Source organism: Sus scrofa, chromosome 1, assembly GCF_054392235.1.
Source record: "Sus scrofa isolate SSC_HxYL_T2T_F1_AM1 chromosome 1, Sscrofa_HxYL_maternal_Yorkshire_Landrace_v2.0, whole genome shotgun sequence".
NCBI classification, from domain to species: Eukaryota; Metazoa; Chordata; class Mammalia; order Artiodactyla; family Suidae; genus Sus; species Sus scrofa.
Genome location: NC_139383.1, coordinates 282,140,857 through 282,165,821, shown reverse-complemented (window position 1 = coordinate 282,165,821; position 24,965 = coordinate 282,140,857). Strand labels below are relative to the sequence as shown.

At 56.6% G+C, this 24,965-nt stretch overlaps 3 protein-coding genes across 22 annotated transcripts in view; 1 reads left to right on the top strand and 2 right to left on the bottom strand.

Annotated features, from left to right (window-relative positions):
• STXBP1 (syntaxin binding protein 1) overlaps nt 1-24,965 on the bottom strand; it is a 775,650-nt gene that overhangs the window by 165,247 nt on the left and 585,438 nt on the right. The window lies entirely within an intron of this gene.
• Nucleotides 1,238-7,373, bottom strand: SWI5 (SWI5 homologous recombination repair protein). Its single transcript, NM_001435675.1, is given in 5 exon segments — nt 1,238-1,582; nt 3,609-3,703; nt 4,724-4,845; nt 6,860-6,908; nt 7,208-7,373. Coding segments are annotated over 5 exon segments (393 nt in total). The 5' UTR covers nt 7,270-7,373; the 3' UTR covers nt 1,238-1,517.
• GOLGA2 (golgin A2) lies at nt 6,570-24,965 on the top strand. Of its 20 annotated transcripts, XM_084997391.1 has the most exons (29): nt 6,570-6,731; nt 7,587-7,727; nt 9,486-9,608; nt 10,544-10,624; nt 13,415-13,531; nt 13,785-13,828; nt 13,931-13,994; nt 14,397-14,456; nt 14,650-14,730; nt 15,534-15,572; nt 15,814-15,876; nt 15,970-16,063; nt 16,164-16,270; nt 17,574-17,632; nt 17,957-18,098; nt 19,300-19,386; nt 19,494-19,601; nt 19,776-19,863; nt 20,563-20,882; nt 21,147-21,260; nt 21,993-22,217; nt 22,297-22,372; nt 22,592-22,686; nt 22,982-23,182; nt 23,213-23,260; nt 23,350-23,452; nt 23,545-23,651; nt 23,743-23,896; nt 23,986-24,965. In XM_084997391.1, the coding sequence occupies exons 2-29, from the start codon at nt 7,647-7,649 to the stop codon at nt 24,201-24,203; spliced, it is 3,099 nt and encodes a 1,032-aa protein (XP_084853517.1). In that variant the 5' UTR covers nt 6,570-6,731; nt 7,587-7,646; the 3' UTR covers nt 24,204-24,965. The 20 variants fall into 20 exon arrangements, 13 of the variants coding, with proteins under 13 accessions (XP_084853517.1, XP_084853514.1, XP_020925153.2 ...); XR_014828220.1 differs by lacking the exon at nt 7,587-7,727 and having other exon boundaries at nt 22,982-23,149; nt 23,209-23,260; XM_084997388.1 differs by having other exon boundaries at nt 22,982-23,260.

Sequence of the window (24,965 nt, the reverse complement as noted above, 5' to 3'; positions counted from 1 at the left end):
TCGTTAACAAAGCGCTGGGATGGCAGCCAGTCCCCATCAAATACCCAGGTGCTCACACTCAGTTCCCAGCCTCCCTCGGGACTAGCTCTGGACCACCGTCTGTGAGCAAAAGAGACGTCTGTCCATTTGGAGGTGAGTTAGTTCAGGGATGATGTGTCTCCTCCATCTCCCCCACCCCGACCCCAGGTGGGCTCCAGTGGTGAAGCTCTGGAACGTAAGGACTACCAGAGCCTCAGCGGACTTTGTGAGACAAAGGCTCATTTACTGTGTTCAGCCGTGGAGATGTGGGGGCTGCTGAGGCAGCTGATGCGGACTGCATCCGAGGCTAGGGGTGAAATTGGAGCTGCAGCTGCCAGCCTACACCACAGCCGCAGCAATGCCAGATCCTTAACCCACTGAGTGAGGCCAAGGATCGAACCTGCATGCCCAAGGATACTAGTCGGGTTTGTAACCCGCTGAGCCACAGAGGGAACACCCTCATTTCTATTTATAAAAGCCAAGCCAGATGCCCATGGTCACATAGCTTGTAAGTGGGCAGAGCTGGAATTCAAACACAGGCCTGACTCACATGGCTGGATTTTAGAAACTGTACTTACTTCACCTCATGATGGCCTGTCCCCAAGCACTGCTATTGCATCTGAAGTCTTATGAGAATGGCCAACTGGGACAGGACAGTGGGCAGCTGGCATAGTCAGGACACTCAGTAAGTCCCATACGAAATCCTGTTCTGGACGCACCGAGCAGCTGCAACACTTCTGCTGGTGATGGTTATTCATGATGGGCAAGGCGCAGTGAAGAAATGACAGCAGCTCACCTGGACTTGGCAGGGGATTCCAATGGGGACTGCAGCCCCCACTCTGTAGATCAATTCACGAGGGAAGAATTCCTCCCCACTGTCACTATTTCACTCTCAGCTCTTACCCGCTTGTTCCCCAGCCCAGAAAGGCAGTACCGCACGCCAGAAGCTTCAGGGTCAAGACTTGGGCCCCAACCGCTGTTCTGCCACCTACTGTGTGACCTTGGGCAAGTCACTGTGCCTCTCTGAGCCTCAATTTCCGCATCCGTAAAATGAGGAAAGTAATACTAACTCCTCAGAGGATGGATAACGAATGGAGGGCACTTAGCACAGTGCCCGGTACACGGAAGTTGGTTATAACCCAAGGCAGGCTCTTCTTTTCGGGGTTAGGATCGGGACGGGAGGTGGGGGCTGTCAGAGGAGAGGGAATCAACATACAGATTTGTGCCAAGATCACACATGTTTATTTACAAATAGGATACTTCTACACATACACAGGTGTCACTGGGCCATTTCAGGAACCTGGGAGCTGGGAACACGCCTTCCTTTCTGCCCCCGCCTCCCCTGGGCTCCTTCCTGGCTCAGTCTGGGATCTCTAGAAGAGGGCTTCTGACGCTTCCTCGCTGGAAAGCTGCAGGTGCTCTGGCTGGGCTCTCACTGCTTCTCCCGTCCACATCCACCTGTCCCGGTGGACCGTGAACACGGGGCTGTGAGCCTCTGCTCAGTCGTCCATGTCCAGGCCAAATTCTGGATACAACTCTTTGGTAGTGACACCTCGGATCACAGCTGAAAAGGAGGAAGAAAGGAGGAATGTCCGTCCCGGAGAAGGGGGCGGGGACTGGCCAACGCCCTGGCCTACCCGGGACCCCCACGGCACCCGTTCCCTGCTGCCCCTCTGGCTACTTCCTCCAGGCCCCTCCGCTGTGGGCCCTGTCTGGCCACTTGAAACTAGACTCCCTGAACCCTCCTCGCCCACTGCAGAGGAGGCAAAAAAGCTCAGGGCAGCAGGAGTCCTGTGCTGAAAATGTAAATTTACTTTTACACTGTGCCACAAAGCCCGGCCCGCATGCCCAGGCTCTTGTCGTTGGGTGACGCTGTTCCTCCTCTCTCTCCCCTGGGAGGGGGTCTCCTCAGAGGCCTGCCCTGACCACCTCCCCTGGTCCCCACTGCCGCCCTATTCATATATGGTTTCCATGTCTGCCCTTTGTTCCTTCCTTGCACTTAACATATTTTATAATTCACTTGTGTTCCTTCTTTTTTTTTTTTTTTTTTGTCTTTTTAGAGCCACACCTGCGGCATATGGAGGTTCCCAGGCTAGGGGTCGAATCGGAGCTATAGCCACCGGCCTACGCCACAGCCACAGCCACACCAGATCCGAGCCATGTCTGCGACCTACACCTCAGCTCATGGCAACGCCGGATTCTTAACCCACTGAGCGAGGCCAGGGATTGACCCTGCAACCTCATGGTTCCCAGTCGGATTCGTTTCTGCTGTGCCACGATGGGATTCCTGTTTTCCTTTACTTCTTGACTGTTCCCCCTGCAACCCCAACACCAAAACATAAGTCCCAAGAGACCTTCGAGTGTCTGGTTCACCAGTGTCCCCAGACCCTGTAGAGCGGCACAGAGTAGGTGCTCCGGAAATATTCACTGAATGAATGAAAGAGGAGAGGCCACCAGCTGCAGGTCCTGTGACCTGGCAGGGCAGGTCTCAGGCTGGGCTCTGTCTAACAAGAGCTTGTTTCCCTCAGCCTCCAGGCTACGGTGCCCTCACACTCCTTTCTTCGTAGGCTCGACCCTCCTCTTTCTCTTTTCTTAGGCTGTGCCCGCGGCACGTGGAAATTCCCAGGCCAGAGATCGAACTTGTGCCACAGCAGTGACCGGAGCCACTGCAGTGACCAGGCCGGATCCTTAACCTGCTGCGGCACAGGGGACTCCTCCTCCTCCTGTCTTCACCTCTATTTCCCTCCTGCTCTTTGCTCCCTTCCCTCCTCTGGGACACCTTCCTGCCGTGGGACCCCGGCTGCTGATGGGCAATTCTGCAACAAGCGCTACAGCTCAGGCAGCCACAGGGCAAACAGCCCGGCTCTGAACACTGTCCTAAATGGTCACTGGTTGCTGAACATCAGAGCCACGTGATGGAAGCGAGGCCACCTACACCCTTCCTGACCTCCAGGGGGGCTGTCCCAGCCAGCCCAGACATATAGGTGTCCGTGCCTTGGCTCAGCCCCTGGACAGTGAGGTCGTGTTCAAGGAAGAACAAAACACCCCTTTAAACCATGGGGTCACCCTTGCACCTCCTGTCTCTGTAGCATGTTGGCTTCTGGAGGCAAAGGGGGTGGTCTCAATTAGTCTGAGTAGGGCCCAGAAAACTGGGACTCTCAGTCCTCTGGAAGGTGGGTGAGCCCAGACTCTGACCTGCCTGAAGCTCCAAAGCGGGCTCTCCACTAGAATGAAAAAACCCAAGGGACTCAGGTAGGAGCTGCACAGCCGCTTCACTGAGGGGCCGGGGAGGGCAGGGCATTCAGGGAGCGTGGCAGCTGCAAACGGTAAGGGGAGGTTGGCAAGTTAGAAGGCCCAGGAGTGGGAGTTCCCTCACTCCGTGGGTTAAGGATTTGGCGTTGCCATGAACTGTGGTGTAGGCTGCAGATGCGGCTCAGATCTCCAGTTGCGGTGACTGCGGTGTAGGCTGGCAGCTACAGCTCCACTTCGACCCCTACCCCAGGAATTTCCACATGCCGCAGGCGCAGCCCTAAGAAAAAAAGGCCCAGGAGTAAACTCCATCCAGCCTTGAGGCGTGGGGACTCCCTCACCTAGTTTACCCAGGAGCATCTGGCCGACATCCTTGATGTCATTATACTCGTGGAGCTGGGAGATGTGGTCCTCCAGTTCATCCACACTGTAGCCTCTGGGGAAGGAAGGGAGAGGGAGAATCCCTTAGAAAGCTCCAAGCTTCAGAGAGTAGTAATTTTTTTTCCTCTTTTTACAGCCGCACCCGAAGCATATGTTAGCTCCCAGGCTCAGGGGTGAATCAGAGCTGTAGCTGCCGGCCAACACCACAGCCACAGCAATGCCAGATCCGAGCTGAGTCTGTGACCTTCTTGGCAGCTTGCTGCAACACCAGATCCTTAACCCAATGAACGAGGCCAGGGATCAGAACCCACATCCTCATGGAGACAACTTCAGGTTCTTAATCCACTGAGCCACAGTAGGAACTCCATGTAACAAGGCATCTATTTAACCCATGTTCACTAAGGGCCTACTGGGTGCTTGGCACTGGGAACACAGTGATGCCAAGACAGACCCTGCCCTCGGGAAGCTTAAGGTAGGGGAGGGGATCTGTCTATCCCCTCGCTCCTGGCAAATTCTTCCCATACCCTTAGGGAGGGGTCTGCAGCTACACTGGTGCTATGTAACCCAGGACACAAATTGGCACATGAGTGGCCAGTCAGATCCCCTCACATGTGAAATGCACGTTCAAAGGCTGCTCAGTCTATGCCATGTGGCTGCAGCACGGTGTGTGGGGAAACCCAGGAGTTGTGGAAGAGCCAGCTTCCCCTGGACACCTGCAGAGGGAGTATGGAGACCACGTGCAGACAGAGAACATGGGCCCCACAGAGACTGGGAGAACCACGGCTTTCCAGTTCCTAGTTCCTGGTCTTTTGAGCCTGACCACACATTACCTGAGACAGCAACTGTGACCTCCGGGCACCAGCGGCACAGTCCTGTTTTTATGCTGAGCTAGGTTTCAGTTACTGGGCACTAGTTAAAAGTTATCTTAGGAGTCCCCTGGTGGCCTAGTGGGTTAAGGACCTGGCATCATCACTGCTGTGGTGTGGGTCTGATCCCTGGCCTGGGAACTTCCGCATGCCTCGGGTGAGGCCAAAGTAGTTATCTTAAGCACACTGAGGACCCCAAGGAGACTTACTCAGATATGAATTGGGAGATCTCCTTGTCCAGCATGTCCCTCTTCTCCTTCAGCCTCTGAATGTCAAGGTGCAGAGAATCCTCACTGGCTGCATCAGCCTGGTCACACGTGGCAGATGGCCGCTGAGTGGCACAAAGAGTCATTAGCTGGACGGACCAACTATCCGCAATTCAGAACCTACAAGTTGTCCCCCAGTTGCCTGTCCCTGCTTCTGGTTGGTAACAGACACCCTCCACCCAAGAACAGGACTACATTTCCCAGCTTCCCTTGGAAATCGGATGGGATCCTACAGCTAAGTTCTGGCAAGTGGAACTTAATCAGATATGGTGTATGCCACGTCTGGGAATTGCCTTCCAAGGGAGAAGGCATGCTTTTCTGTGGCCTCCCTCCTTCCTGCCAGCTGGAGGGATGGTGGAGTTGAAAGGCGTCCTGGATTATAGAGGGGGCCTGATGATTGTTTAAGCCTTCATTACTTGGGGTTTTCTTTTACTCTCAGCCAAACTCATCTTTACCTGGTCCCCAGTCTGACCCGAGAATCCACTTCAGGTCCACCTCTTGGGTTCTCCTCTCAAATCTATGTTATCCCTGGGTTTATAGTCTCACTGGGTAGCAAAACCTTTCTGTTCATCTTTGTCCTTTCCGGCTCTAAAAGCTGCGAGGGCTGGTGCCTGGTACTCGGCTAGTCTTCAGGAAATGGGTGTTGGAGCAACTCTAATACGAGACAGAGGCAGACGTGGTTCCCATACTTAGGATAGAGGCTTTTAACCAGTCAACGGACCATGAGTAAATACTAGCTGCCAGGCACTGGCAAAGGCTCCAGAGGCTTAGCAATGGATAAGACATCCAGGCTTGATCCCCTGCCCTCATAGACTGTAGAGCCTCGTCCCAGACATAAAACACCCAACAATTAGGCTCTTCTTCCAGAGAGTCCCATTTACAGCTCTCCTCACAGGTCCCACCTCATCAGAAAAGGCTTCCTGACCACCCCAGCTAAAATGGCCACTCCTCAGTCACTCACGAGCCCCTTGTCCTGATGTTTTCTTTCTTTCTTTCTTTTTTTTGGCTTTTGTTGTTTCAAGGCCGTACCCTCAGCATATGGAGGTTCCCAGCCTCAGGGTCTAATTGGAGCTATAGCTGCCTGCCTACACCACAGCCACAGCCATGCCAGATCTGAGCCACATCTGCGACCTACACCACAGCTCACAGCAACGCCGGATCCTTAACCCACTGAGCGAGGCCAGGGATCGAACCTGCAACCTCATGGTTCCTAGTCGGATTCGTTTCTGCCGCGCCACCACGGGAACTCCCTGTGCTGATGTTTTTAACATCAGTCACCACCCGACATGTTGTACATTTCAGGAATATTATGTTCATTGTCAGTCTTATACCCCGGGGCTGTAAACACCACGAGGGCAGGGACTTTGTTTTATTCACTGCTGATTGCCCTGTGTCTATAACAGTCCCTGGCGCATAGCAGGTATCATCTCAAATGAGTCCGTCAAATGAATGAGAGCACGACAAACAGCCAATCAACTAACTGCCATCTGCAAAGTGCTTTGAAGTACAGGGAGCCAAGGGAGTGTCTCACAGAGCCACTGGCCTGAGCCAGAAAGTGGGGCTGAGATTTCTCTGAGGAAGCTCAGCTTTAAAGGATGCGTAGGTATCAGTTTGGCCAAAAGCTGGAAGAACAGTATCCCAGACAGGGGTCAGTGTATCCAAATGCCCAAGACAGGAGAGAGCACATGTGTTTGAGGGAATGAGAGTGGTTTCCAAGGGGGTGGAACGGGTGAGGGAGGGACAGTGGGAGGGAGGGACAGTGGTGTGGAAAGAAGGAAACCAACCAACCACTTGTGGCGCTGGCAGGAAGGAGGAGAGACGGAGCCCACTTGCAGAGCCTGGGGTACCACTGACGAACGCCAGGATGCTCTTTCTTTTTTGAAGCTTGGTGGGCAGGAGGAAAAGAAGGGGAAGGACTGCGAAATGACCTGGACTTTCTCCGCAGAATGAGGTCAGCTGAGGGAAGACCTCGAAGAGGGCAGCGGGTGGGTCAGCCGCTGCTGGGGACGGAGAGGGGGGCTGGGAGCCGAGGGAGCTAACCGGGTGGGAGGGCCGGAGAGGGGGCAGAGGCATACTCACAGGGGATCGGAAGGCCCCGCGGCAGCTTTTGGAAAGTCCTGGTTGAGTCCTGGAGAGGAATCCAAGGGAAAAAGTTGATTGGACCCAGAGTCCGCCTCGGCAGGAAAGCGGTACTCTGGGGGTGTGAGAGGAGGGACAGCCGTGCGGGAGGAGCGACCGCGACTGGATGCTCCCGGGATCAGGGTGGGGTTCCTCGAGGAGGGTATTCGGACAGGGGGTAGAGTGTGGAGGAGCGGATGGAGGCCTCTGGAGCTGATCTCAGGGAAAAGAAAGTTGGGGGCAAAGCTACGGGAGCGAGAGGGACTGGGAAGGGATGTGCTTTCCCCGTGCTGTCCGCTCCTCGCCCACCTCCTCAGCCCTGGGGTTCGGGGCCCCCGACTCGGGGGGGTCTGCAGTGCAGGAGGGTCCAGGGCGAGGGCGAAAAAGAGGCCTCTCAGCCCGCCAGCTATTCCGAATCCTGTGATGGAGACCAGGAGTCGTTATACAGCCAGCTGCGCGCGCACCCTGCGAGAGCAGGCCCCGCCCCTCCCCCCGCCGAGGTGGGCGGGGACCGCGGCTGCGCGCGCAGCCTGTATTATGACTCCACCCGTTCCACCTGGCTCGCGGCGGCCTAGCCACGCCCCCTTTTCCTTTCATCTTTCCAATCGGCCAATGGGATTGGAGAATCTAGGCCACGCCCACGCCGCTGCTGCCTAGAACCGCCCCGGTCCCTCCTTTTCTGGCTCAGTCGCACAGTGGCGCGGTGACTGCCGGAAGCAATTCCGCGGTGGTTGCCGGGATCGTGCTGATGTGGCCCCCCCTTCCCCCGCCCCGTCCCGGGATGTCGGAAGAAACCCGACAGAGCAAATTGGCTGCGGCCAAGAAAAAGGTAAAACGTGCGGGGTCGCGGCTCCCTGACTCAGCCTGAGACCCCTTCGATGGCCGGGCCATGGCCAGAGTCTGTGCTGCCTCCAAGGCACACGGGGCGAGCCCCTCGGCGCCCCTTGGCGCCCCCCTCAAAAAGTCTTCTCAGCCAGTCCCGCCCCCTGGCAGCCCAGCCCCCGCCCTCACTCGTCACCCCCGGGTGACTTTGGGCTGGTGACCCCCGGGGCTTCCCGCTTCAGGTTCGGCCCTCGCCTCCCGCCGCCCAGAACCGGACCTCTTGGGCTCCCTGGGCTCCCTAGTCTCCCGGTCTCCAAGGACCTCGGTCCTGGCCTTGCGCTCCCCTCCCCCACCGCGGAGCGGCGACTCGGGCGTCGGGAGGGAGGAGTGGAATGTAGTTACGTCATAATCCCCCTCGGAACTGTCATTACCGCCCGGAGCCCGAGCCCCGGTGTTTGATACTACGACCCGGTCCCCTAGTGTTTTCCCACCCTTTCCGGTTTGTCTGGCCGCGGCACAGATTTCCAGCTTGATGGGAAGTCGGAACTATCGGACCTAGGTCCGACTTGGGTTTCAGGCCCCTTTACTCTAGACTGTACCCCATCCTTGGATGTTGATAGCGTAAAAGACCCCCGCTTTACACTTCACCAGTGATCTCGAAACATGGACATCATCTCTGGGTGGCAATGGGGAGAATGTGTTTTGTTTAGTTTGGTTTTCTCCCAGGTTTCCATCCAGAGAGACTTTCACATTTTTCACCTGAATTTTCTATCTCTAATTCCCTGTGAATCTGAGGCCAGAGTGCCCCTCATTCAGTGCTCTTTGGAGTGAGATCTGCTTATCCTCTGTGGAACAGATCCCCGGAAATTGAACTTCCCAGCTGGGGAATCTTTCCCAAATCATCATCTCAACATCCTAAGTGCCGCAGGATGAAATGTGGGACCGCAGCATCAATTTGGCTTGATTCTCTTGAGAGAGAAGCCTTTCGTATTAATGTAGTTAGGGATGACATTTGCATAGACTCATAAGGTTGTAATAGACTTCTCTCTGAGTTGTCCCCTTTCTGTTACATTTCCAGATTTACTAGGGGTGTTGCTTTCACTGTCTTCTACCATTAGGATAATGGGTGTGAAAGTTTGATAAGAACTGGTGTGCAGCTCTAACAGGTGTAAGAAAGGACCCTGATGTCTGATTAAATGTTTACTTTTCCACCTCTGCCTCTGGCAGCTGTTGACAGATGTCATAACCCCAGAACTCAGTGTCTGAAGACTGAGTTTAAATTCCCTTATTACCCATTATTGCTTTTTTCCCCCTCCCTAGCCATGTTATCAGTCCCTTTCTTGAATCATGGACAATTATGACACCTGGTAGAGTTGCTGTAACATTAAATCTGATGGCATATGGAAGAGTATTTTGTAATCTTTTTAATTTTATTTTATTTTGGGGGGACCACACCCATGGCATATGGAAATTCCCAGGCTAGGGGTCGAATCAGAGCTGTAGCTGTCAACCTACGCCACAGCCACAGCAATGCCAGATCCGAGGTGCATCTGTGACCTACACCACAGCTTACAGCCATGCCGGATCCTTAACCCACTGAGCGAGGCCAGGGATCAAACCTGCATCCTTGTGGGTACTAGTCAGATTTGTTTCTGCTGAGCCGTGATGGGGGACCTCTGTATTTTGTAAACTTTAAAGTAGGATGTGAAATGGGGGGGGCGCACTTATAGTTCTCATGAGTCTCACTGCTTTTCCCTTTTTGCAGTTAAGGGAATATCAGCAGAAGCACAGCCCTGGTGTTCCTGCAGGCGCTAAGAAAAAAAGAAAGATCAAGAATGGCAGTAGCCCTGAGACAACCACTTCTGGGGATTGTCCCACACCTGAGGATGTGAGTCTTGCCTGGCTGGCTTCCGGGGACAACAGTAGAGGGTAGTGGTTAAGATTGTGGAAGAAATGTCAGATATTGGCTAAGAATTTGGGGTCTGAATTCTACCTCTTCCTCTGCTGGGGATGTGTTTGGGGCAACTTGTTTAAACTCGTTGGGTCTGTTTCCTCATTGGTAAAACTGGGGTCGTACTGTCTTACCCTTGGGAAGCTTGAATGAGATTGTCGTTGGTTTTATAATAATCCCCTAATACGGGGCCTGGTGCAGAGTAAACATTCAATCAGGAGTCCTTGCTATTTGACTCTGGCCATCTTCCTCACGCCCAGCCTCAAGGGGAAGCCAGGCAGTGCCAACAGCCGCCTGCCCTCAGGCTCTCCATGTAGAAGCACCAGCAGAGCCCCAGGGTGATCTGAGGGGGTTCCTAGGCACTTGGATTAGGAGACCGTCTGAGTTTCAAGGCCATCTTTGCCACCAGCTTGCTAGGTGGCCTCAGGACAATCACTTCCTCCCCTGGGCCTCAGTTTCCTCATCTGTGAAGATGACACTGTTGGATCAGATCATTGTCTTTCAAACTCAGTTTTTTAGTGGTAGCCCCCTTTGTTCAAGCAGACCCTTATTCTGAAGTCTGGTTTTTAAACGTCTGGGCCTAAGGGTCTGAGTTGCCGTGAAGAGCTGCATTGTTCGTCTAAGGAACTACGTGACTGCATCCTCCAGGGGACTTTTCCACCTGTTTGTTTACATTGGTTTCTGTCTCTGGCAAGGCAGCCAGGGGCTGGTAGGAAAGATGGCACAGGCCACGGTATTGGTCCCTTTCTCTCTTCTCCAGCATTCCATTGCCCTGAACCCATCTCTCTTCCTTCCCTGACTCTCTTGCCTCTCTCTAAGCCACTTGTCTCTTTCTCCCCCTGCCCTTGTTTTTCCCTTTTCGCCTCCTGTAGATTCAGGACATTCTGAAGGTGCTGGTGTCCGACCTTAACCGCTCCAATGGGGTAGCGATCCCCCCATTGGACAAGTGGAAGGTGAGGCAGTGCCGAGACCCCCCTCTCTGGCTTGCTCCCTCCCAGCTCTGCATGCCCTGAGGCTTCTCTGGTTTGGGGGATACTTTGCCTCTGGCTTATTTTATGTTGCTGTCATTAACCTCAGCCTGTTCGTGTCTGCTTTGTCACCTGCTTGGTTGGTTGGATTTGCCCGCTCCCCTAGCTTCCCACATCTTTTATTTTCTTGGAGATGGCAAGATGCTCCTTGAAGGTTCAAGGTAATTCAGGAATGGCTTCCAGAGCAGCTGTGTGGGATTTGGGCTTTTTGAGCCTCCAGTTTGAATGCCCCGTGGTGCTGTCAAGTCTAGCCCCCCAGGCATCTGTCCCCAAAAGACCAATAGACCACAAAGCAGTTTGTGATTTTTTTTTTTTTTTTTTTTTTGGGAAATGATCGATTCCTTTTGGTTTGGGAGTAGGCAATGGAGGGTTAAGAGACAAGGAGTGTGCGTGACGGTTACAAGGATTGAAGTTATTTTTGCAGTGGAACTACCTGTGAAGGATGTGAGGTTAACCAAACACATGAGTGATCAGGACATTCTGCCCCTGGTCTCTTAAAAATCAACTGGACACTTAACCGTATTCAGTGGGTCCCTGAGAGCAGAGGCACGTGGCTATAGGTGCTGGAGAAAACAGGTGAGAGACGCAAGGTGGAACGTGGCCACATTCCAGATGGAGGCTGGAGGGGGCGGCATTTGAGGCCGGTTTGAAGACCACAGGTGGGGAGCATCCATACACATTGAGAGCAGGGGAATGGGAGTCCCGGGCAGAGGGCGTAACCCAGGAAACAGCCAGGATTGGGAGCTCACAGGAGCTGGGAGAAGAGCCTGGGATGTACCTGGACTGGGAGGGGACCTCCTCTGGACATGATGTGGGCACTTCCTCCTTCCTTAACTCCCTTGGGGGACATCTGCCAGGCCAGAGGAGGAGGGTTGGAATGGGGCCGGGTCCTGGTGGAGATGGGCCAGGGGCGAGGGGCTGGGACAGGGCGCCTGGCTGGCGTTCGTCTTCCCATCATCAGGACTGCTCACGCCCAGTCAGTCGGGTCTGTCCAGGTGCAGTGACTCACCTCGAGACGCCGGGTGGCACGGGGAGGGGAGTGCAGGCCTATGGGAGTCCTGAGGCCATGTGTCTGCTGAGGTTCTGGGCCCGCGTCCTTCTGCTCTCCTGGAAATGCAGAGCCGGATCCCTGTATTCCCTTCGTGTTGGCTTGTAATCCTCTTTGTATCAATAACTCTTTCCCCCTGAAGTTTTCTACTTTGGTAATGCAGGGCTGTGCTTGCAGTATCCTGGGTAGAGCTAATGACATTTATATAAGTAAAAAATGGATAGAAAAAAATTTTTTTAATGGAATGGGACATGTGAGGGGAGTGGACAATGTTTTTTAAAATTCCATACTTAGCTTTATGACTCAAACTTATGCAATATCTTGGTTGCTCACGAAATAGTGTTCCGTGTATTTAAGTCCTCAGGAATATATCTTTTCCCCCTTCTGAGCTTTGTTTCTATATGCGAGGGGTCCATGGGCTCCCAAGGTACCAGGAGGGACCCAGGGCTCACTAGGGCCCAAAGGTCAGAGTGTGCTCCCCTCCCCCAACGTCTCAGGCCTGGTCAGCCGCTGGACCCCTGCTCTCACCTGTTAGATTCAGTTGTGCAGGTTGGCAAGGCCACAGCAGGTTCCAGGGTCAAAGGTCACTGAGTGGACAGTCACCATACAGACAGCTTCATCTTCAGCTCCTCCAGGCTCTGCAGCACTTGCTCTAAGGCGGGCAGTAGACTTGGGTGTCCAGGACTCAGGGTCCAGAGAGCAGGCAGCCCTTTCCCCTAGGAGAGGTTCAGCATCTTCCTTCTGGACCCAGCTCCGCTGGCCAGGCCTCGGCTCCCTGGAGCTCTTCCCTCTGCAAGCTTTAGCTTGTCAGCCCTCTTCCCCATCTCTCCCATCTGGCCTATTGAACATTAGATCCCTAGAGCCAGAGGCTTGGGCTCAGTGTCAGGCCTGAGCCTGGAGAGAGGCTGAGTAGGGCTCTGGTCAAGCCAGCGGGGTCCATCTGGGGAAGAGGGAGTTTCTCCATGGCTCCTGGTCCTGAATCCCACGATTGTTCTCCGGGCTGCCAAGAGTCCAAGGGGAGACCTCTTACCTCTGGTTTCTCAGCTTGTTTCTAGTTGGGTAGGTGTTTGGGAGATAGGAGGTGGTGGTGGTGTAGTGGCCATGCTTCCTCCAGGAACAGCAAGAGGCTTCTGGTTGGGCAGCTTCTTTCCTGGAAGAGGCCTAAATGAGGGAGAGGCAGCCAGTGGTTGGGGTACAAGGGAAGGAAGGAGGGGAGTCCAGGAGAGGAAAGAGACAGGTAGCTCTGCTCCTTGTCACTGCTGCCCTCTGCCTGGCAGGGGCCCAGGGCGACGGTCACCCTGAGGCAGAGTGACTTTCTGGAAGAGCAGGAAGGGCCTGCCTTCTCCCCGACTTGACACACCTGCCTCCACCTGCTGTGGCTGCTGCAGGTCAGGCCCGTCCTGTCATTGGCTGAGCTCCAGGGAGATGAGGCCCTCGTGTTCACGGAGCCAGTGTAGTTCATGCTCTGAGCATCAGCCGTCCAGAAGGCTGCAGAGTGGCCTGGGGTCTGGGGAGCCATAGCCACACCCCAGAGTGGCTCCCAGCATGTGTGACTGTCACTCTGACTGCAGCAATACCTGTCCTACCCGCTCTGCACCCCTGCATTCATGGCAGCGAGGCGCCTTGTTCCCTGCATGGCCCTAACCCCCTGCTCTGTTCTGTGACAGGCACCCAAAGATAGTGCAGATCTTGTTACATCGTCTGCTGATGACACCGTGTCACCTGGCGGTGTCCTTTCCCCCTGTGCTAGTCCCCTCCGTGGCACTAGCATGGCAACAACTCAGGTTTGTGCCTCTGCCTGCTGCCTCACTGTCTGTTCGCCTCTCTTCCCCCCCGGTGGTCCTTCCCCCTCCTTCAGGTGGCGTGGTTGCTAGAGCCAGGCGCCCTGCCCGAGGGCTGGGATGGGGCAGGCCGACACCAGGTTCTCCTTAAGGTTCGGGGTGATGGAAGGAAATTGGAATGAACTGGGCACACCTTGCCCCTGGGTGGTTCTTACCAGAAATTAAATGACGGCTTCGGACATTTCTTCCCTAACAGAACCATGATGCTGAAAATGGTCCTGTTCCCATTGATGAAAACACGTGAGTGTCTCCCACGGTGACAGCAGTCCCCAGGCCACTGCCCATGACCCCCCTCTTTCCCCTCGAGCCTCCTGCCCCCCTGACTCCTGTATTTATCCCCAGATCTTTCTCATCCACCGAGAGCCTGCGACAGCTATCTCAGCAGCTCAACGGTCTTGTGTCCGAGGTACCCCCAACCTGGAGCCCCGAGGGGGCGAGAGAGGGAAGGAAAAGGTGGCAGAAAGGAACCGAGGCAGAGATTCCCAAGGCGGAGGGAAGGTCCTGGGAGCGGCCAGCTTGGCTGGACGATGTTTAGCTAATCATTACTTCCCTGAGTCTCCTCTTTGTAGCTGTACAGATGAAGGGGTTGGACCATGAGACTGGTTCCACCGTTCTGTCCTGCTGATGGGAGCTGCTTGGGAGGGAGGGACACAGAGAAGCTGGCACAGAGGGCTTGAGCAGGGGGAAGGGGACCAGCTTAGGCAGAAAAGGAAATGCTGCCAGTCGATGGGCAAGACAGGATGTCGGAGGGCTTAGGCCTCGAGGGGGACGGAGAACGTCTCCATGTGAGCCCTCTCATCTCTTCTAGTCTTCACCTTATATCAATGGGGAGGGCCTAGCATCTCCTGCTAACATAAAGAAGCTGGAGGTAAGTGGGCCTGGACCGTGGCCCCGTGACCCTGCAGGTCAGCCACCTCCCGCCCCCCCCTCCTCCCACAGCGGGGGCTAGGTTCCCCACTGCCAGCTGAGACAGCTCAGACACCCCCCGACCCTAATGATTGCTCTCTCTACCTCTCCCCCCACCCTCCTCCAACTCCTCCTCCTCTCTGCATGCGCCTCAGAGCCGGTACCACGAACTATCACTAGCCCTGGACTCCAGCAATCTAACAAACAAACAACTCAGTAGCAAGATAGAGGAATTGGTAAGAGTCCAGTGTTGTCCCCTGATTCCACGCTGCCAATCTGGGGCTCCAGTTCCACCTTGGGGCTCCGAAGAAAGGGGCTGGGGGCCCCTGGTACCGAGGGAGAATGGGGTGCCGGGGGCCCAGGTTGCAGTGAGAGGGACCCGGGAGTGCGGCATGCAGCATGGCTCTCTCTGTGGCTGCCCTCTTTGCCTCCTCTGTTCTCCAGACGCCCCTGCTGAGTCCTCCCCACCCTTGCCCTGGGCCTGGTGCCTCTAGGGGAAACACTAGCTTGACAAGGGTGTCCCAGCCCCGGCTTCAGCCCCTGATTCGCTCCAACTTTGACCTTGGACAAGTCACCTGTCCTCCCTGGGCTTTAGGAGGTAGAATTAGAGGGCGTCCAAGGTCCCTTTGAGCTGGAAAAAAAAGAAAAAAAAAAGTCAAAGATTTGAAGGTCCTTCTCATTCCTATATCCTTGCTGGTAAGAACACCCCAGCCCGTGGTATGTGCGTGTTGAGCGGATGCAGCCTCCCAGACTGCGAGCTGGCGGAGGATGTGGTCGCTCCCTTCTCACACTCCAGCTCGAGAGGCTTATGTCCTTGTCCTCGCAAGGGAATCAGGTTCAGACCCTTGGCTTCTGTAGCTGTGAGCCCCACCTCCCAAGACCCAGAGTCTCTTGGCTCGAGAAGCGATGGCCCCTTCGTGTCCCCAGCAGCTCCTCCTTTGAAGCCCACCCCCGGCCCCTGCTCAGCCCTCCTCCTTGGTCTGAGGATTGTGGGAAAGGGGGCCGACCTCAGTCTCCTCCCTTTGCTTCTTCCCCACAGAAACAAGAGAACCAGGAAACTCTGGATCAACTGGAAAAAGTAACGTGATTTCTGTGTCTGTCCCCCTCACGGCTGGTGGCTTCGGGGGAGGGTTGAGACGTAGAGGCCCGTTCTCCTCGCGCCTGATCGCAGCCCGGAGAAATGGGGGGCTCCCTGGCCCTCGCCACCCCTCCCTCACCCCCGATTATATGTTCTCATTGGTGAGACTGTCCTGGGCCAGTGGTGGCTTTCTGGGGGGCACCTCCTCCAGGTGAGAGCTGTTTCTCCTCTCTTCCCGCAGGAAAAAAAGGAATTTGAGCAGAAGCTTGCGAAGGAACAAGGGGCTCTGAGAGAACAACTGCAGGTGAGTGGATCCTGCCGGCTTCCCTCGCGGCAGGAAACGTGAAATGTGACTTTGCTGCGTTCTCAAGCCCCCCTTTCGGCCTTTGTCCCACAGGTCCACATCCAGACTATCGGGATTCTAGTGTCTGAGAAGACGGAACTGCAGACCGCCCTGGCTCACACCCAGCAGGCAGCCCGGCAAAAAGCAGGTGGGAACCTGGGTGCCCTGTGACCCCCTGGGCCGGGCACGCTGGCCGGCCTGGAGCGGGAGTCCTTCCTCGGGCTTCACCTCTCACGCCGTCCTTTCAGGAGAGTCGGAGAATCTGGCTAGTCGCCTGCAGTCTTCCAGGCAGCGCGTGGGCGAGCTGGAGCGGACGCTGTCTGCCGTGTCCACGCAGCAGAAGCAGGCCGATAGGGTGAGCCCGGCAGCCTAGCCCTCCCCGGACGTGTAGTGGAGGGCGAGTGAGCCCAGAGGTCCCTTCCACAGGATGCGGTGACTTGCTGCCCAGAAGGCGGCACTGGCCACTTCCCGCTGCTCTAAACTCGTGTGCTTGATAGAAGCAACCCAGGCATGAGTTGGTTGCCATGGGCCAGTTGCCCGTGTGTGTGTGTGTGTGTGTGTGTGTGTGTGTGTGTGTGTGTGTGGGCGTGCACGCAAGTGCAGTCACGGAGGTGCTGTCTAGTGTGAGCCCTGGATGCAGAGCTCAGAGTCTGAGTGCCAGCCCTGCCCTTGCCTGGCTGTGGGCCCTGGCCCCCATGCTAGGTGTTTGGACTGTGAAGGTCCATGACGGTATTTTTAGTACGTTGCCAAACTAAAGAGGGGAGACGCACGCGTGTGTGATGTATTCAGACATGTGGGGAGGGATTCACAGCAACCTGGTGGGGAGGAACAGGGTGGCTGAGAGACTTGTCACTTCTGAACCTTCTGAGTTTGGGGCTCTGCGGAGGTACCATCCACTCAAACCATGAACACAAGCTCACAATACAGTTCAATCCCCCTCATAATGCACCCCCCCACCCCAGGGAGAAAACATGGTTAAAGAATCAGACAGACCTGGGAGGTCCCATTGTGGTTCAGCGGGTTAAGGACCCAACTAATATCCATAAGGATGTGGGTTCGATCCCTGGCCTCGCTCAGTGGGTTAAGGATCCAGCATTGCTGCAAGCTGCAGCGTAGGTTGCAGATGCGGCTCGGACCTGCTGTGGCTGTGGCGTAGGCTGGCAGCTGCAACTCCAATTTGACCCCTAGCCTGGGAACTTCCACATGCCACGAGTGTGGCCCTAAAAAGGAACAAAGGAATCCAACAGACCTGGAAGCTTGGTCCCAGCTCTGGGTGATTTTGGGGGAGCCACTTGCTCTCTGCTACTCCGTGCTGGGCACCTGTACGATGGAGGCAGTAGTAGTAACCGCCTCCCACGGTGATTATGAGGCTGAAAGGGGAAAGTGCTGGAAAAGGTTCAGACCTGGTGACGGTAACGGTGATAGAGCTGGTGGCATTACCTGCCGGCCCCGGGCCTGGGAGCCAGCCAGCCGGGAGTTAGACCTCTCCACCCACCTCTTCCACTCTTCCCGAGTTCCTGTTAAAACCGAATGCGAACGTGAACTTGGGAAGGGCTTTGGAAACGTGTAAAGTGTGACACCAGGTGAGGACACGTTGCTGAGAGTTACTGTTGCTGCCGTTAGTCTGTTTTCCTGACCTCAGCCTTCCGCCTTTGCAGTACAACAAGGAATTAACCAAAGAGCGAGACACCCTCAAGCTGGAATTATACAAGAACAAGTAGGATGGGGAGGACGGGGCGGGGTGGGGGGCCTTGGCTGGTGTGGGGCTGCCAAGTTGGGGGGGCATCCCAGTGAGCGGGGTGAGGAGGCGGGAGAGGTTTCGACGAGAGCAGAACTAGGCTCTCATGCCAGCTGTGCCGCCAACTCATGCTGCGGCCTCAGGCAACTCGTGTCCTGTCTCTGGCCTGCCGCTTGTGACTCCTGATCCCGGGGTCCCTTCCAAAGCGACTGTCCTGTGGTCCTGTGCCGAGGGTGGTGGGTTGATCACCAGAGCGGTCCTTTGCTTTTCACTCACGCCTCCCTCCCCTGCCTCCGAGCGCAGCAAAAGCAATGAGGACCTAAAGCAGCAGAAGTCGGAGCTGGAGGAGAAGCTGCGGCTCATGGCGACAGAGAAGGCAGCCATGCAGCTGGGGATGGAGGAACTTCAGAAGAAGCTGGAGATGTCGGAGCTGCTGCTGCAGCAGGTGGAGCTGGAGCCCCAGGGAGGGTGCCCCTCTGCCCCCCGCAGCAGGCCAGGGTCTCAGGGATACCTAGGGTGGCCTTGGCCAGGAACTAGAAGACTTGGATCTTTGTTCTGGTCCTGCCATGGAATCCTCCAGAGATGGGAGAAAAATTAAGGCCTTGCCCAGACCTCCGGAATCATAATCTCAGGGATGGGTTTGCTTTTTTGTTTTTTGTTTTTTGTTTTTTGTGTTTTAGGGCTGAACTGTGGCATATGGAGGTTTCCAGGGTACGGGTCTAATCGGAGCTGTTGCCACCGGCCTACATCAGAGCCATAGCAACACAAGATCCGAGCCGTCTGCGACCTATACCACAGCTCACGGCAATGCCAGATCTTTCACCCACTGAGCGAGGCCGGGGATCGAACCCGCAACCTCATGGTTCCTAGCCGGATTCATTTCAGCTGTGCCACGACAGGAACTCCGGGGTGGGGTTTTTGTTGTTATTGTTATTGTTTTTCGGCCAAGCCCGTGGCATGTGGAAGTTCCCAGGCCAGGGATCAAACCCGCATCACAGCAATGACGGATCCTTAACCAGCTTCGCCACATGGAACTCCTGTGTTTATTTTTTAAAACACCCTGGTCGAAAACCGTTGTTTTGTGAATGGTGGTTATAAGGCCAACTCGTGAGTCTGTTTCCTCCCTCTTGGGGTCAAAAGCCACCAGGTAGACAGGGTGCCTGAAGTCAGAGAACCTCCCCTTCAGTTTTTCTGCCCACCCGGCAACTGTCTGCCTTCATGCCGTCAGTAAGGGTGAGCTGGGGGTGTGCCGTGTGCACACAGTGACCGCGATGGAACCACGCCAGCAACCCAGTGCGTCTTCACTTTGCAGCAAAGTGAAATGAAGTTGCAGAACCATGTTCGATACCACTCAACGACAGCACAACTGCAGTGTGCATTAATTAAACATGTTTGCATGTGTGTGGAGAAGGGTCTAGAAGAATACACACGGACTGGGGTGACTGGGGAGCTAGAGGAAGGGTTGGGAGGACCTCGAACACTTATATTTGAATCGTTGCGCATGAACATTTAGTGAAGATAAAGCCTTTGCCTGTGGTACAGATAACATGAGGACAACCCTGAGTTGTACGCCGACCTTTCGGGGCGGGGGGCTTTGCCTGGAGCAGCCTGGGCCCCCCGGGTCTCACCGCCTCCTTTTTCACCAGTTTTCTACTCAGCCTACCCCTGACAGCAGCCAGCAGTTGCAGCAGGCCCTGGAGGAGCGGGCACAGCTGGAGACCTGTGTGGGGCAGGTGAGGCTCTGCAGGGGGAGGCATCCGGAGGGAGGCTGACGGTGAGGGACCAGGAACAGGGGAGGCCCAGTGACAGCCCCTGCTCACTTCTGCACGCACTCTTGCAGCTGCAGGACTCGCTGAGGCAGCTGCAGGCAGAGAGAGACCAGTATGTGGCGAATCTGAAAGAAGACAGCACTGTTTGGCAGCATAAGATGCAGCAGATGAATGAGCAGGTGAGTCGTGACCTACGGCCCCCACCCCCCTTCGGTCCCTTGATCTTCTGTCGCTTGCCACGCGCAGCCGGAGGTGGAAGTATGTGTTTGGAGGTGAAGAGGGCGCGGGTCACCAGGTCACTCCTTCACCCTCTCCCCTTCCTTCCATGTGGCCTCCCCCCTGTGCTTGGGCAGCTGAACAAGCTGAGGGCAGAAAAAGAGCACAGCATGAGTCAGGTGCAGGAGCTGGAGACCAGCTTGGCCGAACTGAGGAACCAGGCAGGTGAGCGGGGGCCGGGGGCGTCGGGGAGCAGGGTGGGCTCAGGGCCGGCCAAGGTGGCTCAGAATGGAGGCGTGTGGCAGGAAGGGCACTGGGGTCAAGGGAAAGGGGTCCGTACCAGGAGGTGGCAGTCCCTGAGCCTCCGTGTTCCCATCTGTACGAAAGGGGTCGAGAGCCCACTGTCACTCACCCCGAAGTTGTCTTTTTTTTTTTTTTTTTTTTTTTTGGCCACCCCTTGCGGCACATGGAGTTCCTGGGCCAGGGATCAGATCCACAGGCGCTGGATCCTAACCCACTGTGCCGGGCCAGGTGTTGAACCTGCATCCCAGTACTCCCAAGATGCCGCCGATCCCTTTGTGCCACAGCGGGAGCTCCCGAGGTTGTCTTGAGTATAAAGATGTAAAGAACTCTGTCTGAAAGTGTCTCGAGGAGTTTCCCAGTGGCACAGCAGGCTAAGGATCTGGCGTTGTCACTGCTGTGGCGTGGGTTCAGTCACTGGCCTGAGAACTTCCCGCATGTCACAGGTGTGGCTGAAAAGCAGCAACAAAAAAAGAGTCTTGAAAGATTGAACGAGGAAGCCAAGGTTTGGTGGTGAAGAAGCTGAGTTAGCAGCTGTGGACCAAGAAGAGGATTTTTTGGAGATGGCAGAGCCTAGAGGCCCTGACAGCAGGCTCCCTTTCTTATTTGTGCCCCCACCCCAAGCGCCCCCATCAGGGCCCTCGGAGACTGAACAGCGGCTGCAGGCAGAGGCTGAGCAGTTACAGAAGGAAGTGGAGAGCCTGGCCAGGCAGCTACAGGCGCAGGTGAAAGACAATGAAAACCTGAGCCTCCTGAATCAGGAGCAGGAGCAGCGGCTGATGGAGCTGGAGCGGGCGGCCGAGTGCTGGGGGGAGCAGGCGGAGGAGCGCAAGCAGATGCTGGAGAGCATGCAGAGCGACCGCACCACCATCAGCCGTGCGCTCACGCAGAACCGCAAACTCAAGGAGCAGCTGGCTGAGCTGCAGAATGGATTCGTCAGGCTGGTGAGCAGCCCTCCCCAGCCCGCCGGTCCCCCTCCCTGGCCAGGTCCTTTGGGGCGGGGGCGAGACCTTTCATCCTTCTGGGTCTTTGTTTCCCCACCTGTGAAATGGGTGGTATGGCCCTTGAGTGAAATGGGGCCCACGAAGGCCACCTGTGAGCCAGAGGGCCCTGCGTAGAGGGGGCTGGGGAGGGGCAGGGCTTTCCCGCCTGCTGCCGCTGGTCCCTGAGCCGGGCTCCAGCTTAGTTGATTGCTCCTCTCTGTGCAGTCCAACGAGAACATGGAAATTACCAGCGCTCTGCATTCGGAGCAGCATGTCAAGAAGGAGCTGGCCAAGAAGCTGGGCCAGCTGCAGGAGAACCTGGGAGAGCTGAAGGAGACGGTAACCCCTACCCCAGCCGGAAGGGCTCCGAGATGGGCAGCAGCCTCCTGGGAGGGTGGGGCCGGGGCCAGAGCCAGGCCAGGTGACCCCAGAGTCCTTCAGAGCCTGTGACTGCCTCTTGCCCCCCCTGGCCTCTGGCTTGCGGAGTTGAGTAGCCCTGGGCCTTAGGTCATCATCCCCACTAGAGGCATTGAGCCCCGAATTAGAGGCGAGGAGAAGGTGTACGGTTGCTAGCTGCTTGGGTTCAGCCCTCACATCTCTGAGCCTCAGTTTCCTTAACTTAAAAGGAGGTCAGGGAGTTCCCTGGCGGCCTAGCAGTTAAGGACCTGTCATTGGCACTTCTGTGGTGTGGGTTACTGCTGTGGCTTGGGTTCGATCCCTGGCCCAGGAACTTCTGTGTGCCTCAGGCATAGCTAAAAGAAGGTTAGTGTTTTCCTCATAGAGGTGTTGAGGGGTAAACGAGAATCCCGCATGTAAAGTGTTGGGCATGCAGTGTGTACTTCGCCGATGTTGGCTGCTGCTCTCTGCTGTTCCACCAGCCTGTGGCCTGAAGTTCAGATGGAAAGAAGCTTGTGATGAGGGTGAGGCTGGGTGAAGGTGGCAGTCACTTAGGCCCTGGAGCAAGGAAGCCAGGGACCTGGGCAGCCAGCAGAGCCCCGACTTCCGCAGGCTACGGGCCCAGAATCCGGAAGCAAGCCACCACCTGCCCTCACTCCCAGGGTCTTCCCACAGGTGGAGGTCAAGAGCCAAGAGGCGCAGGATCTGCAGCAGCAGCGAGACCAGTACCTGGGCCACCTACAGCAGTATGTGGCCGCCTACCAGCAGCTGGCCGCCGAGAAGGAGCTGCTGCACAAGCAGATGGTACTGCAGACCCAGCTCGTGGACCAGCTGCAGCACGAGGACATGCAGGGCAGGATGGCGGTGGAGACAGCCCGGCAAGAGTTACAGGAGGCCCAGGTCAGGGACTTGGAGTGCTGGGCCGCGAGGCAGGGAGGCCTGCACTCCATGTTGCTCACTCTCTTTCCTGGCCTCGTAGGGGCGCCTGGAAGCTGCCAACCAGCATAACCAGCAGCTACAGGCCCAGCTGACCCTCATGGCTGTGCCTGGGGAAGGCAAGTGACATGGCCCGGGGGAGGGGGTGGGGGGCGTGGAAGCAGCCGAGAACTGAGTTAGAGGAGGCCTTTACAACAACGGATCCTTTCCCTCTGGCGACGGCTGGCCCAGGGCTGCACTGAGAGGTGGGAGGCAGAGCTGGGCCCCGAGCTTTCCTCCCGGCCTGCTCCATCTCTCTGGCCGGGTTGTCTGAGGACCCTCTGGCTGCCCCCCTCCAGGAACTGAGCTGGACATTGAGGACGAGGACAAGGCCGGGGAAGCTCCCCGGCCAAAGCTGAGTGTGCCAGAGGAGCTGGATAGCCGAGAGGCCGTGGTGAGCTGAGCTCCCCTTCCTTGCCCATCTCACCCCCGCTTTCGTCTTGCACCTGCTCTTCTTCGTTTCCCTCCCTCTGACTCCTCTGGACCCCGAACTCCCTTGGGAGCCACTGTCATAGTCTCCCTGCTGGTCCTGAGTGCCCCTCCCAACGCACGGAGTTCCCTGGTGGTCTAGTGGTTAAGGATCCGACCTTGTCACTGTCTGGCGAGGCTTACATCCCTGGCCCAGGAACTTCTATGTGCCATGAGCATGCCCCCCCCCAAAAAAACACATGCACACCTTTTGCCTGCAGGTGGAATTTTTTAACTCGGCCTTAGCCAGTGCCGAGGAAGAGCAGGCACGACTCCGAAGGGAGCTGAAGGAGCAGAAGCTTCGCTGCCAGCGCCTGGCTCACCTGGTAGCTCCAGCCCAAGATGGGGTGGAGAAGGAGGCCCCAGCCCCCGGGACCGAGGGGGACAGTGTGTCAGCCCCCGGGACCGGGGGGGACAGTGTGTCAGCCCCCGGGACCGGGGGGGACAGTGTGCCTGTGGAGACCCACCAGGCCCTCCAGGTGGCCATGGACAAGCTGCAGGTGAGCAAGTCGCCCCCACCGGGGGCCGGGAGGGGAGGAGCCTGCGGGCAGGTCGCTGCTGAGCCCCAACCCTACCATTCTGGCCACAGGGCCGCTTTACTGAACTCATGCAAGAGAAAGTGGATCTGAAGGAGCGGGTAGAGGAACTGGAACATCGCTGCATCCAGCTGTCCGGAGAGACAGACACTATCGGTGAGCCGGGAGCCCGGGGCCCGGGGTGGCGGTGGGGGTCGGGGGAGCCGTGCTGGACCATCCGAGCCCTGCCGCCCGCCCGCTCCCTGCAGGAGAGTACATTGCTCTCTATCAGAGCCAGAGGGCGGTGCTGAAGGAGCGGCACCGCGAGAAGGAGGAGTACATTAGCCGGCTGGCTCAGGACAAAGAGGAAATGAAGGTAGGGGTCCCGACCATCTCTGCAGAGGGGCGGGCAGGGCCAGGGCCAGGGCCAGGGCCGGGGTGGGGTTGCTGAGCGCCTGTCCCTCCAGGTGAAGCTGCTGGAGCTCCAGGAGCTGGTGTTACACCTGGTGGGCGAGCGCAATGAATGGCAAGGCAAATTCCTGGCTGCCCAGAACCCTGCTGGGGAGCCCACCGTGGCGCCCCCAGCCCCCCAGGAGCTTGGCGCTGCTGAGAACCAGGGTGGTGAGTAGCAGCCTCGGGGAGGGCGGGTGGCCGGGCGGGCCAGGGAGAGCTGGCACACCACTCCCCAGCCTGCCCCTCCCTCTCCCAAGGTCTCCTGGAGGTGAGCCTCTCGGACAATGTGGAGCCCACCCAAGGGGAGGCCCTGCTGGGCCAGACCCTCACCGAGAACCCCACCGCGCAGCAGATCATGCAGCTGCTGCGTGAGATCCAGAACCCCCAGGAGCGCCTGGGCTTGGGCAGCAACCCCTGCATCCCCTTTTTCTACCGGGCTGACGACAACGACGAGGTGAAGATCATGGTGGTCTAAGTGCCTGAGGCTGGCAGGCAAAGACCGGAGAACTGGGGCCGGGGGCTCTGCCCCCACCCGTCCCCGCCACCCTGTCCCTCCTCCCTGCCCTCCTTCCCAGTCACGTCGTCATCCTAGACTAGCAAGCTAACGCCCCTGGAAAGGGGAACAAGCCCCCCCCTCTAATGGGGGGAGACACATAGGTGCAGACCCCTGGCCGTCTTGGCCAGGGCTGTGTCTTGATCTCTGGACGATTAATAGTTCCAGAAAAACAAAGAGCCAGAGGCTCGGTAAAGACAGTTGATTTAGGAGGCTGCCCTTCTCGGGGAGCAGGGGCTCCCTGGTAGCCTCTTCACCCCCATCAAGCAGTCCTTCATTAAGAGGGGCTTATGCATCCTCTATTCAGAGGCACTTTGGGGCACAAGTGTCCCCCCCTGTCCAGCTAGACAACTGGGCAGCACTCTAATAGGCCTTGGGAAGTTGGGGCAAACCGAGGCCAGGCAAGGACATAAGCTGGTGGCGGAATGGGCTCCCTCCCCAGTGTTTATACTGTAACTGTGTAACATTTTGTATATTCTGGAGGTAGAGCAGCCCCCTGTATCACAGGGGAGGTCAGAGCTGGTAAATGGGGAGGAGTTTCCATTGAATATCTGGGGCTGGGGAAACTTATTTATTGATAACGTAGGATGGAGAGGAGGTGGAGGCGGGGACGGGTTTGTGCCCGGGTGAGTCGACTCCTGTTTCATTTCACTTTTTATTTCAGAATAAATGGATTTAGCCATA

Excerpts from the sequence above, each read along its gene's own strand:
- GOLGA2 (XM_084997388.1), top strand. The coding sequence starts at position 7,647 with ATGTGGCCCCCCCTTCCCCCGCCCCGTCCCGGGATGTCGGAAGAAACC. Across the intron at positions 13,829-13,930 it reads GTTCCCATTGATGAAAACAC|ATCTTTCTCATCCACCGAGA; the intron begins GTGAGTGTCTCC and ends ATTTATCCCCAG. Across the intron at positions 13,995-14,396 it reads TCAACGGTCTTGTGTCCGAG|TCTTCACCTTATATCAATGG; the intron begins GTACCCCCAACC and ends CATCTCTTCTAG.